Raw genomic sequence first — 14,134 nt, 5'->3', positions numbered from 1 at the left:
GCACCTCCCTTATCACATACCCTGATGTGTAGCCAGTTTGGTGCCACCTCTGGAGTATTCCCTTCTGCATGTGGTTTTGTTTTTCCATTCACATCACTACTTGAGCTGGAGAGGGCTGATCATAGAAACAGAAATGGAATAACCTTGTAAACTGAGCGTCTCAGAAATGCGAATTCTGCTGCTAATTTCTGCGACCAATGAATAGAGGCTCTGCGGCTGATGGGCGTGGGTGCGGAGTTTGCTGCCTGTCTCCCACCCTGTGATTGGCACCTATGACATCGTTGTGCTCAGCTTTATCTTGTTCTGAGTCATGGAGGTCGGTTTGAATGACAAGCCAAGCTTTATAACAGCGCAAGAAACTGGAAAAAGAGACCAAGACACAAGACACTTTCTTCATCTGCTGCCACCAACAGCAAGTCCTCTCCTCAGACCCATCACCTACTCAACATCGGATCTTCTGTTGACTTTCTGGGTTGATCTAGACAACCCCTAAGGAGCTTTGCTTGGATATAGATCGTCTCCTTATACAACCTTCTTTTTATTTATTATGAAAAAAGTACAGCTATTGTCACTCCTGTTTGGTGCTGTCCTCCTTCTAAAGTCTGGAGACGCTGCAGTCATCACCGGGGTAAGTGAAAATTCTCCAAAAGTCCACCTCTTTGAGAAAATCAACCCTTGTCCATACTATATTTCGTGTGACAGATGTCCAGTTCCACCATAAATTACAGATACCGGCCAATGGGCATTTGTACCAAGATGACTATCTAATGCAATTTTTGAGGGTCATCTCAAAGAGGTTACAACTTTTGGCGAATGACTCAAATGTCTTGTCTTCCTTTTGGTTCTTCTCCGTGTTTTCTCCCACCCGATACCATAGGTCCTAAAGATCTTTTTACTTGAGTTAATCTAATACCATAGATCCATAAGTTGCAAAAGAACAAAGATTGAATGTTGGGTCAATCATAACCAGAACTTTCTTGAAGGTTCCAAAATTTGGTAACCACCTGAATAGCATTCCTCTAGAGTGTCCTGACTTCTTTTAAGGTCTTCTCTTTGGGTCTTCTCAGAGATGTATTACCCAATGCCAAAGGTCTTCATGGTCAATTTTGGGCTAAAGATCAAGGGGTCTATCATAACTAGAACTGCACATTAAGTACCTGGTGGTTTCTTCATTCTGGATGAGTAGTTTACAACATGCCATGGCTGGTTTACTGGTTGCATCTATTAATTCGCACCTTCTTTCCCTTACCCACCTACTCTAGGATTGAGTTTTATTTGACTCATATTAAATTTATGGGTTAATTCCTTTTCTAATCAGATTTGACTCCTTGGATTGACCATTTTCTATGTAAACAACCACCAACCCACTGGGATTTTCCATTGCCTCAGTGTAGATGGAGTAGTGTCCTGCCTAACTTGACTTCTACAATTGAAGGTTCATTAAATTCTCCGGGAGGGTTCTTAGAACCAATTATGACTAATTATAGGGCTTGAGATGCAATGATTTATTAAGTCACACAAAAAATCCAAAAATATCAATGAAAATAAAGTGAGCAATGAAAGAACAACATCCTGAGCCAATATTTGTTTAACAGTCTCCGGGAACAAAATGGAGCAATGGTGTTCTGGAATAAGCTGTATGGATGAAGGCATGGGTGACCTAGGATGGATAGGGTGAGATGTTATGGGGTCCGGTTATCTATGGGTCTGACCACCGGTCACTTCTGTTCTATCATAGTTCTGTGCAGGATATTGGGTAAAATCTACAGTTGCAAAAGTAAGTCCAGATGTCACTGTCGGATGTCTCGGTTTAGTCCTGGATTTTGGATAACTTCAGTCTGAGAATACAATGTTACTTGGACAAATACTGTTAAAAGGTGCAGTCATTCAATTATTCCTACTAAGTAGCCATGCTTATATAGAGTATAACCCGGAAGACTAAGATCTTACTGTGATGATACAATAAATCTCTTCCCAACCATGGGTCAAACTAAAAGTACCACGGATCACTATGATGCTGCTAATTCGGTTCCTTGGACCCCTGCAAAAAAAGGAGACCTTGGAGAAACTGTCACCTAGAATTCTGCAGATGCAATTCGGTCAGGGCTCAGTTTTATGGAGGGTAAACTGAGTAGTTACCCTAGAGGACATGGTTTAAAGCAGGGGTAGGGAACGTATGCATACTGGCACTGCTGTTCTGGGAACTCCCATGGAAGTGAATGGAGCATGCTGGGAGTTGTAGTTTCACAGCAGCTGGAGAGCCAAAGGTTCCCTACCCCTGGTTTAAAGGGTATTCCAGAAATATTAGTAGGATATTCCACGATTCTATCATCAGTGGTGGTCTGACTCCAGGAACCATGAGCATAATGGAAAATAGGGCTCCGGTCTATCCAATTGTGCAAAGCAGTCAGATGGAGCAAAAATAGTGAAAGGGGTGCAGCACTAAACCAGCTCTGAGGTCCCTTCATGGTCATAATCTGTGATGGTCCCTGAGGTCAGATCTCTACCGATCATTCACTGGTCGCATCTTCATCTTTTCTTTTATTCCTACAAACTGTGTGTTTTGGGGGTGTAAGACCTAATGTTTCTTCCCCCTTTCATCTAGCCCTGATCCCCATAGACTGTAGCTCTGCATTACAATGCGGGGTGTCCCCGTCATCCAAAACAGTGCAGGAGATCAAGGAAAGACAGATAGGAGTGAGTACAAAACACAAGATTTTAGGTGTAAATTCTGACGCCAGCAATGAATGGGTCAATGGCCAGTTCCTTGTCACTGGGTTATTATGCCGGTGTAATCTGAGCGCCTATTATGTTAATACATGGTGTGATGCACTGAAGGGATAAAGTGTTCCCTGAGTATTTGTGCTTTTTGTGATAGCCTTCATTGATTTCTTGGAAATCCAATTTAGATATTACATCCAAGCCGGTCTCATTACAGAAAAAGAGTCAGGCTGTTGTCCATATGTGGTGGCCATTCTGTGCCATTGCAACTGCAACTTGGAGTTTCTGGCTCCATACACTGTGCTGCAAAACAGCTGATTGGTGGTGGTGCCAGGTGTCAGACCCCAACAATCTGATATTAAAGGGGTTTGTGAGTAAGTCGCTTGATGACTTATTCTTAGGATTGGTCGGGGTACGACAACCGTTCAGCTGTTTGAAGTCACTACAGCATTCTGGTGAGAAGTACGCCATACATTGTAGAGTGGCTGTGCTGGGTATTGCAGCTCATCCACATTCACTTTAAAGGGACTGAGCTGTTGAGTTTATCGGAGTGTTACTACCACTTTAAACAGCTGATCCACAGATTTACTATTGTCCCCCTACCGATCTTCAATTGATGACCTATTCTAAGCCCCAAAAACCCATTAAATGACCTTTCCTAGGGATAGTCCATCAACCTTCAGGCTCGAACACCCTTCTAACCTCAATTGCAGCACTAGTTCTAGTTATGATCATAAGACGATCCTGTTTTCTCAGCTTAAAGGTGCTAGATATGGGTTCTTTCTTTCGGATGAAACAACCTGAGAGTACCTGCTCCATTTCGATCAGAACAGACCATCGGATTTGAACATGTGCATGGATCTTACGTGTTACTTGTTCTGTTCAGTAGAACCTCGTGAGCTCCAGGTATTGTGTCCCTAATACAGATGCTCCAAGGCTACAGAATGATGGCATTGTGCACCCTGCCAGCTCTGTTACATCTATACCTATTGTATGGAATGTTCTCCGTATTTTTATTTAGTTGTATACAAATATATGAATGAATAGTAATACCGTAATACTGCGTTCACCTTGTACCGCACAATACTCGTCGCCTCCTAAAAACGTTTTTGTTATTTTGCAACTATTACAAGGACTCCGCACAATGGCATTCCTTCCAGGTACGCCGTTGCGTCTTTCTGCTTTTGTTACACGATGCATTAGTTTGCCTCTTCTTCCTATTTGCAGGCTTGTGAAAGAGACGCTCAGTGTGGAGGAGGCATGTGCTGCGCCGTCAGCCTCTGGATAAGAAGCTTACGGATGTGCACTCCACTTGGCAATGAAGGCGATGACTGCCATCCATTAAGTCATAAAGTAAGTGCTGGCTGATAATTAATTGTCGCCGCTGCTAATTCCACATAATTAAGGATTGAAACACCCAATAAATTGACTTTATTTGCAAGGTCTACGAGCATTTGAAGAGTGAGGAATAAACCAAAATGTGAATAAGGGCCAATGCACATACGCATACGACTGCTCCATACAATTCTATGGGGTCCTATGCAGTGGCGTAACTAGGAATGGCGGGGCCCCGTGGCGAACACACTATTATTCCCCATAGTGTCACCTATACACAGTATTATGTCCCATAGTGGCCCCTGCACACAGTGTTATGTCCCATAGTGGCCCCTATACACAGTGTTATGTCCCATAGTGGCCCCTGCACACAGTATTATGCCCCATAGTGGCCCCTATACACAGTGTTATGTCCCATAGTGGCCCCTGCACACAGTACGATGTCCCATAGTGGCTCCTACACACAGTATTATACCCCATAATGGCCGCTGCACACAGTATTATGTCCCATAGTGGCCCCTGCACACAGTATTATGTCCCATAGTGGCCCCTATACACAGTGTTATGTCCCATAGTGGCCCCTGCACACAGTATTATGCCCCATAGTGGCCCCTATACACAGTGTTATGTCCCATAGTGGCCCCTGCACACAGTATTATGTCCCATAGTGGCCCCTGCACACAGTATTATGTCCCATAGTGGCCCCTATACACCATGTTATGTCCCATAGTGGCCCCTGCACACAGTATTATGCCCCATAGTGGCCCCTATACACAGTGTTATGTCCCATAGTGGCCCCTGCACACAGTATTATCTCCCATAGTGGCCCCTGCACACAGTACGATGTCCCATAGTGGCTCCTACACACAGTATTATACCCCATAATGGCCGCTGCACACAGTATTATGTCCCATAGTGGCCCCTGCACACAGTATTATGTCCCATAGTGGCCCCTATACACAGTGTTATGTCCCATAGTGGCCCCTGCACACAGTATTATGCCCCATAGTGGCCCCTATACACAGTGTTATGTCCCATAGTGGCCCCTGCACACAGTATTATGTCCCATAGTGGCCCCTGCACACAGTATTATGTCCCATAGTGGCCCCTATACACCATGTTATGTCCCATAGTGGCCCCTGCACACAGTATTATGCCCCATAGTGGCCCCTATACACAGTGTTATGTCCCATAGTGGCCCCTGCACACAGTATTATCTCCCATAGTGGCCCCTGCACACAGTACGATGTCCCATAGTGGCTCCTACACACAGTATTATACCCCATAATGGCCGCTGCACACAGTATTATGCCCTATAGTGGCCCCTGTACATAGTATTATGCCCCATAGTGGCCCCCTGCACACAGTATTATACACCATAGTGGCCCCTGCACACAGTATTATGTCCCATAGTGGCCCCTGTACATAGTATTATGCCCCATAGTGACCCCTGCACACAGTATTATGCCCTATAGTGGCCCCTGTACATAGTATTATGCCCCATAGTGACACCTATGCACAGTATTATGCCCCATAGTGGCCCCCTGCACACAGTATTATACACCATAGTGTCCCCTGCACACAGTATTAGGGCTATTTCACACGGGGACATGGACGCTGATTTTGACAGCGGATTTCGCGGCCAAATCAGCGTCCATACAATGTATCCCTATGTGAACTGCTCGCTTTTTTTTTTCTGCTAGCTCGCTAGCAGAAAAAGAAGCGACATGACCTATCTTTCGGGCGGAAGCCGCTTGCGATGAGCCAGCCACAGCGCCCTCCATGTCGGCTCATTCATTTGAGCCGACAGCGGAGGTGAAAGCCGTGACCGCGATGGTCGCGGCGGGAGCAGTTCACATAGTGTGGACATTGTATGGACGCTGATTTGGCCGCAAAATCTGCTGTCAAAATCAGCGTCCATGTCCCCGTGTGAACTAGTCCTTATGCCCCATAGTGACACCTATGCACAGTATTATGTCCCATAGTGGCCCCTACACACACTATTGTGTCCCACTGTGGACACCTATTTACAATTATTATACTCTGGGATCTGTTCAGACCCCAGAGTATAATAATCGGAGACCCAGGGGGGGGGGGGGGGGGATACCAACACAAAAAACACTATTACTTACCTATCTCCGGCCCCGCTGCAGTCCTCGGTAGTGTCGGCCATCTTCAATAATGTCCGGGACATCACATTACCCAGAACGCAGGTCCCGGTCATGTCACGTCAGGGAGCGTCCAGAAGTAGGCCCGAACCTGCCCGGAGAGGTAAGTAACATATTTATTATGTTACCTAACCTCCACCGGGCCTCCGATCATCATACTTGGGAGTCTGAAAAGACCCCTGAGTATAATGATGATGTTTGTGGGGCCCGTGGCGTCACTTACCGATCCCAGTCCCTGCCAGGATCGGTAAGTAAATAGGGCCTGGAACCAGTAACGGCCTATTAAGAAAAGAAAAAAAACGCAACGGTAGCAGCTGTCGCAGGGCCCCTAATGTCCCGGGCCGTGTGGCAGCCGCTACCCCTGCTACCCTGGTAGGTTTATGAATGTCCTATGGTAGGACTTCATATACCTCACATTTTATATCAGACAAATGGGCCTTATCGACAGGGACTCCCAAGATTGTGTGATTTTTTTCACCGTCCTGCTACGATCTCTGGGAGGCAGATTCGGGACGGAATCATTACCAAATTCACGGCAGACTTCTCCGTGTAAACATACCCTGAGGCCTCATGTGCGGAGTACAGTAAGAATGGCGTGGACTACACACGTGATTTTCACTGACCCATACATTGAATTGAATATACCGAGCTGCAAATATATATAGACCTGCTCCATATTTACAGCCTGCAAAAACTACTACCGTGCGTCTGGGCCCATAGAAATAAATGCACGAGGGCGAAGTCCCATAGAAGTAAATATGCGTCACCGTAACAGCACAAAAAGCTACGCCATTTCCGTAAATCCAGACCTTGTTAGTCAACCAATCATTTTTGGAGACCTGAAAGCTTGGCTGGGATTGTTTGCCATGGGCAACAAGAACGATTTGACCATCGGACAGTTTACATAGATGATACAGAAAGTAGGCCGAAATAATAATACAAATAACATTTACGCCACAAGAGCCATCTTCATCAAATTGTCATTTGCGCCATTTTCGCTAAGTCATAAATATTATGAAAATTGTTGATAAAACTTCCCCAATTCCTCTTATTTTTTGTGAAGGAGATTGAGAATTTATATCCGTCCTGAAATGTAGGCCTCAATGTCCTTGTCCAATGTTCCAGACTACGGTGTTGATAAATGGGGACCGAGCATGTATAGGTCAATGTCCCATACATACAGACTTATATGGTCAGCCACTTTTGGACAGACATTGCACAGATTGGGATACAATTTTGGAACACCCCCAGCAGATTTGGCTCTGTTGGCAGATATAATATCCCCTTATTGCCCTAATATTCTGCTGATATCTATAACATGATCCATATCTGCCAACGCACATCGTCATCATAACACCCGCTATAGTTATCACCAGTCTGTTGTGAAACTACAACTCCCAGCATGTCCCCGGCAGAGGATGGTAAGAGTTGTAGTATTCCAGCACAGCACATTTATGGATGATACATGTTGAGTAACCGGCATCATCAGGGCGGTGACATACAAGGGTTTCGCAGCAGATCATTTTTCCTGTCATTGCCTCAACATACGTACTTGTCTTACATACTTACGTCAACTGTCTGCCAATGTCACCCATGTATTTCACAAGGAAGGCGAGGCCAGGGACATCTACTATGAAGGCTGCCTGTTTAGTGGAGATTGCCCTATAACTCGTACCATACTAATAGACCATAGACAGTGGCGTAACTAGGAATGGCGGGGCCCCGTGGTGAACTTTTGACATGGGCCCCCCCAACCTACACCAACACCGAAGACCTCGACCGACCCTCTCCTCCGCATTCCTGCACGCTCTATGTCCCTTAGTCGCTCCTGCACACAATATTATGCCCCTTAGTGGCCCCTGCACACAGTATTATCCCTCATAGTGGCCCCTGCACACAGTATTATGCCCCATAGTGACCCCTGCACACAGTATTATGTCCCATAGTGGCCCCTGCACACAGTATTATCCCTCATAGTGGCCCCTGCACACAGTATTATACTCCATAGTGGCCCCTGCACACAGTATTATACCCCATAGTGGCCCCTGCACACAGTATTATGTCCCATAGTGGCCCCTGCACACAGTATTATACCCATAGTGGCCCCTGCACACAGTATTATACCCATAGTAGCCACTGCACACAATATTATGTCCCTTAGTGGCCCCTGCACACAGTATTATACCCCATAGTGGCCCCTGCACACAGTAGTATGTCCCTTAGTGGCCCCTGCACACAGTATTATGCCCCATAGTGGCCCCTGCACACAGTATTATCCCCCATAGTGGCCCCTGCACACAGTATTATGTCCCACTGTGGACACCCATAAACAATTATTATACTCTGGGTTCTTTTCAGACCCCACAGTATAATAATTGGAGACCCGGGGGAATAAAAACATAAAAAACTACTGTTTCTTACCTGTCTCCCGGCTCCTACGCTATTGGCCTCTGCTGCCGTCCTTCTGCAATGATATCGGACGTCACATGACCCGGGACGCAGGCTGGGTTCATGTGACGTCAGAGATGTCAGACAACTAGGAAGGAGGCCTGACTAAGTGCTATGACCGTTGTGATTTTTACTGTTTGCGAATACTGATCTGCAACCCACAAACATATATACAGTATATATATATATATATATATATATATATATATATATATATATATATATATACAGTCCTATGAAAAAGTTTGGGCACCCCTATTAATCTTAATCATTTTTAGTTCTAAATATTTTGGTGTTTGCAACAGCCATTTCAGTTTGATATATCTAATAACTGATGGACACAGTAATATTTCAGGATTGAAATGAGGTTTATTGTACTAACAGAAAATGCGCAATATGCATTAAACCAAAATTTGACCGGTGCAAAAATATGGGCACCTCAACAGAAAAGTGACATTAATATTTAGTAGATCCTCCTTTTGCAAAGATAACAGCCTCTAGTCGCTTCCTGTAGCTTCTAATCAGTTCCTGGATCCTGGATGAAGGTATTTTGGACCATTTCTTTCTACAAAACAATTCAAGTTCAGTTAAGTTTGATGGTCGCCGAACATGGACAGCCCGCTCTCAAATGATCTGACAACAAAGATTGTTCAACATAGTTGTTCAGCGGAAGGATACAAAAAGCTGTCTCAGAGATTTAACCTGTCAGTTTCCACTGTGAGGAACATAGTAAGGAAATGGAAGACCACAGGGACAGTTCTTGTTAAGCCCAGAAGTGGCAGGCCAAGAAAAATATCAGAAAGGCAGAGAAGAAGAATGGTGAGAACAGTCAAGGACAATCCACAGACCACCTCCAAAGAGCTGCAGCATCATCTTGCTGCAGATGGTGTCACTGTGCATCGGTAACAATACAGCGCACTTTGCACAAATAGAAGCTGTCAGGGAGAGTGATGAGAAAGAAGCCGTTTCTGCACGTACGCCACAAATAGAGTTGCCTGAGGTATGAAAAAGCACATTTGGACAAGGCAGCTTCATTTTGGAAACAAAAATTGAGTTGTTTGGTTATAAAAAAAGGCGTTATGCATGGCGTCCAAAAAGAAACAGCATTCCAAGAAAAACACATGCTACCCACTGTAAAATTTGGTGGAGGTTCCATCATGCTTTGGGGCTGTGTGGCCAATGCCGGCTTCGGGAATCTTGTTAAAGTTGAGGGTCGCATGGATTCCACTCAGTATCAGCAGATTCTTGAGAATAATGTTCAAGAATCAGTGACGAAGTTGAAGTTACGCCGGGGATGGATATTTCAGCAAGACAATGATCCAAAACACCGCTCCAAATCCTCAGGCATTCATGCAGAGGAACAATTACAATGTTCTGGAATGGCCATCCCAGTCCCCAGACCTGAATATCATTGAACATCTGTGGGATGATTTGAAGCGGGCTGTCCATGCTCGGCGACCATCTAACTTAACTGAACTTGAATTGTTTGTCCAAAATACCTTTATCCAGGATCCAGGAACTGATTAAAAGCTACAGGAAGCAACTAGAGGCTGTTATCTTTGCAAAAGGAGGATCTACTAAATATTAATGTCACTTTTCTGTTGAGGTGCCCATACTTTTGCACCGGTCAAATTTTGGTTTAATGCATATTGCGCATTTTCTGTTAGTACAATAAACCTCATTTCAATCCTGAAATATTACTGTGTCCATCAGTTATTAGATATATCAAACTGAAATGGCTGTTGCAAATACCAAAATATTTAGAACTAAAAATGATTAAGATTAATAGGGGTGCCCAAACTTTTTCATAGGACTGTATATACTGTATATATGTCAGCATGTCATTCACAAACACGAATCTGCAAAACAACTTGTATGATCCCCTACACTTGCCTGTGCTGCAAATGTGACCAAGAATATGACTTGCTTTAGAATTTGGGGTCCTTTTCTATGGCCCAGACACATAGTAGTATAAACTATACTGGGGCTATAGTACTACGGCTCCCTTACAACTGTAATATGCTGGTTCACAAAGCTTGGCAGCTGCATCTTCACACTTGGGGTAATGTAGCTATTTTTGTGTCCTTTGTGTTATTTCCACAGATGCCATTTTTTGGAAAAAGAATGCATCACGCTTGTCCGTGTCTGCCAAACCTGGCCTGCACAAAGCTGGATGACACCACCTATAAATGCTTGCCGTTCCTGAAGAGCAATGATCTTTATTACTAGGAGATTCTAGCACGTATCAGCGATGAAGAACGTGGTTGTGACGGATGAATTTCTGCTGCCAACATTGTTTGCAAACCTTTTTCATGTTGAACGTTAAAGACATATTGGAACACTGGAATACTGGGCCTTGTGTATGACATGTGCGGTGGGGAACGTGACCTTGCAGCTTATGGCAGCCAATCAGAGCTCAGCGTTTATGTTGTAAATTGCACCGGAAAACTGCAGAACCCTGATTGGTTTTTATGGGCATCAAGGTCGCAGTTGTCTATGGCAGGCTCACCCTGATTGGGCACCTACAGAATCATTACAGGGCATCTAGTGTACACTGGCACATATACCCTAATGAGACATATCAGAAGGTGTAATCCCTTTAAGGCTGAGGTCCCACGTTGCAGATTTTTCTGCGTTTTTTTGAGCCAAAGCCAAAAATGACTGCAAAAGAAATGGGGAATATATAGAAAGCTCTTATACTTCTCCCTTCTGCTCAATCCACTCTTGGCTGTCGCTCAAAAAATTGCAGCAAAATCTGCAACAAAAAAAGCTGCATTTCCGCAACGTGGAGAAGTCCAATTAGTCAAAATGATTCGTTATAGTACATGTGCAAATATACCTCTTCCCCGCTTACCAAGCACAGCGCCATACATAGTATAATGGCAGTGCTTGGTATTGCAGCTCAGCCCCATTCATTTGATGTTGACGAACTTCAGCCCCTGCCAGAGGGGGGAGGTAGGGGCAGTAGCTTATTCTTGTCTCCTTATTGTGCAAGCTTAGCAAAGCATGCATGTGCACAAAGGAGTCTGGAGGAATAGGGACAAAAGATGAATTTTACAACATTTTTGATATGTCTTTAAAAAATTTAGACCAATGAAATATCCAAATATTGGACCCGTCCTCTTAAAATATTGCACAAGTATTGTCTTATTTATGGCCCATTTAAAGGGGTTTTCTTTTCCACAACCAGGCCGCTCCTGTCCATGGGCTGTACAGTATTTGGTACTGCAAGTTCAACCCTAGTTATTTGAATGGGGAATAAGTTGCAATACCAGACACAGTCATGGGGTGGTGCTCTTTATAAAAACTAAAGTAGACTCTTTTTTGTCCTGGACAAAAATCCAAAAGTACAGGTATGAAAATCCGTCCCAAAACCGAATTTTGCACATGGATTTCAGAGCAGATTTTCTGATCGTGTACTTGTATCCTCGGGGTAACGAATCCTCCAATGTAGCAGATGAGTGAGTAACTATAAGGCGTTATTGTGATACGCTATTTATATGTACATAGAGTGGATATATTATTTCATTGTAGATCATAGATTCTAATATATTATTTTACATTGGTGAATCTGCCAAGTCCTGCTCTGTATGATGTCACTTTATATGGCGGTGTAATAATTCTGTATCAGAATAACAACATCGTCTCTCCGAAATCTTCTCTCATCATCCTGGTTTATTGTTTGGCGACTGACCCATCCTCTCTACTGCGCTGGGGCCTAGGACGGCGCTATAGTAACAAATGGTAATAAATATAAAGAATTGCTTATTTAGATTTCATAGACATTTATTCACGTTGGATTGTAAAACATTTTACGGTAAAGATTTGCACCCAAGAGCTTATAGGTCGTGAATAGTAGAGTCGCTGTATGGCCCCTTATATAGGACCAAGTGGGTGCCAATATCTTAAAGGAAGGCATTTAGATCCGAGTACGTTCCGCGCTTCATTCATTTCGATGGCGGTTCCGTCCAGTTCCAATACAATGGAGCAGGATAGAACCAGAACGGAGCATCGGAGACCCCTCGGACAGAACACTTGGCCTATGTCTTCTATAAGGATCCCATAACCCGAGGCTTATGTAGAGGGGTCCGGCCCCCATCGTCCATACAAAACAGTCGCGCGAGAAATTCCAATTTATTGAATAGCTTTATTGAAAACATGTAGATATGAAATGAGCACATCACAAGTAAAATGTAACAAGATTTTTCTTTCACGTTGCAAAAATTGTTTCCATCTTCAAAACGTTATTGTGTTTTCGGAAAGAAATTGTCATTTTGTATTTCCAAGTCCTTATACAAAAGAGTTCGGCTTAAAAAGAGATTGTATAAAAGAGGGATGAGGCGTGAATCCAGTATAACAATGCATAGAAGTGAAGAAAATACACAAAGATCCTCTAAAGCGATCATCCATCGTATGTACAGGTCTATAGGACCGAATGTCAGAAGCAAAGAAATCCCAAAATACTGTATAAAGATCAGCCCTAAAGTCACGACAGGTCACACAACATGGCTGAGTGTATTGTATTCCTACAAATAATAAAGGGGTGGCCCGGGTTAGAAAAAACATTGTCATACACCCTATTAAGGAGTTAATAAAGGGGGGGTCTCTTAGCAAGAGCGTCTCTCACGCTGGAGGACCAGTCCTGTCCTGTATTATACAGACAACCCATTGATGTGAATGGACATGGTGTAATTCCTCATCTCGCCAGTGGTGGTGCTGCAAGGAAAATGAAAACTTACGCTCGCATCGCTGAAGAAGGGCGAATTTTGCCATCATCTTACTTGCAGCTGATCCTTCTAACAAGTGGGGATTGTCCAAAGTGGAGACCCCTTTAAAAGGAATTTTTCACCAATTTTTTATTGATTAAAACCATAGTGAATTATATCACATTTTAATTTTTTTTTCTATAGAATGATATAGGGGCGGCCATCTTGCCTGAGCTTCTCCTCAGCTCCGTTAACAGCAATTAGTGATATGCTTTACAGCACAGTCATGGCTACAGGCAGCAACAGACTGGGGGCAATTCTATGGAAGAGTTTTCTAAATATGGATGCGATGATAGATCCATGATGTTCTGTCTGTGATGTAAATGAGGTGACTGCTGCAAAAATCCTTACAGAATTGACAAGTGTTAGTCTATTATTAGGCCTAGTGGGCAGAGTGAAAATTGTAGGATATTGTACTTTATTATAATATAGGTAATGAAAAATAAAATCATCAGAAATATAACTTTCACATAAAAAACTTGATTGAAAAATGGCAATTTTTGGTGACACGTTCCCTTTAAGTATTTCGAATGGGGAATGCCAAGGGGCAGCTGAGGGGTGTACCTAAAGGATAAGAGGCCCCATAGCTAGATATGAAATAGGAACGCATGCTGATACTGGTTTGTACCGCAACTCCCATAAGGTGGGTGGTCCGTGTTATACATGGCAGATACTGGATCTCTATGATGATGCATT

General features: G+C 43.8%; 1 protein-coding gene across 1 annotated transcript; it reads left to right on the top strand.

The window, feature by feature from the left end:
• The first annotated feature begins 547 nt into the window (after nucleotides 1-547).
• PROK2 (prokineticin 2) lies at nucleotides 548-10,901 on the top strand. The gene is made up of 3 exons (XM_075286666.1): nucleotides 548-628; nucleotides 3,949-4,074; nucleotides 10,776-10,901. The coding sequence occupies exons 1-3, from the start codon at nucleotides 548-550 to the stop codon at nucleotides 10,899-10,901; spliced, it is 333 nt and encodes a 110-aa protein (XP_075142767.1).
• Nucleotides 10,902-14,134: the final 3,233 nt, after the last annotated feature.

This window comes from Leptodactylus fuscus, chromosome 9 (genome assembly GCF_031893055.1).
Source record: "Leptodactylus fuscus isolate aLepFus1 chromosome 9, aLepFus1.hap2, whole genome shotgun sequence".
Taxonomy (NCBI): Eukaryota; Metazoa; Chordata; class Amphibia; order Anura; family Leptodactylidae; genus Leptodactylus; species Leptodactylus fuscus.
The sequence above is the reverse complement of the archived record's forward strand: the minus strand, read 5'-3'. Positions and strand labels throughout refer to the sequence as shown.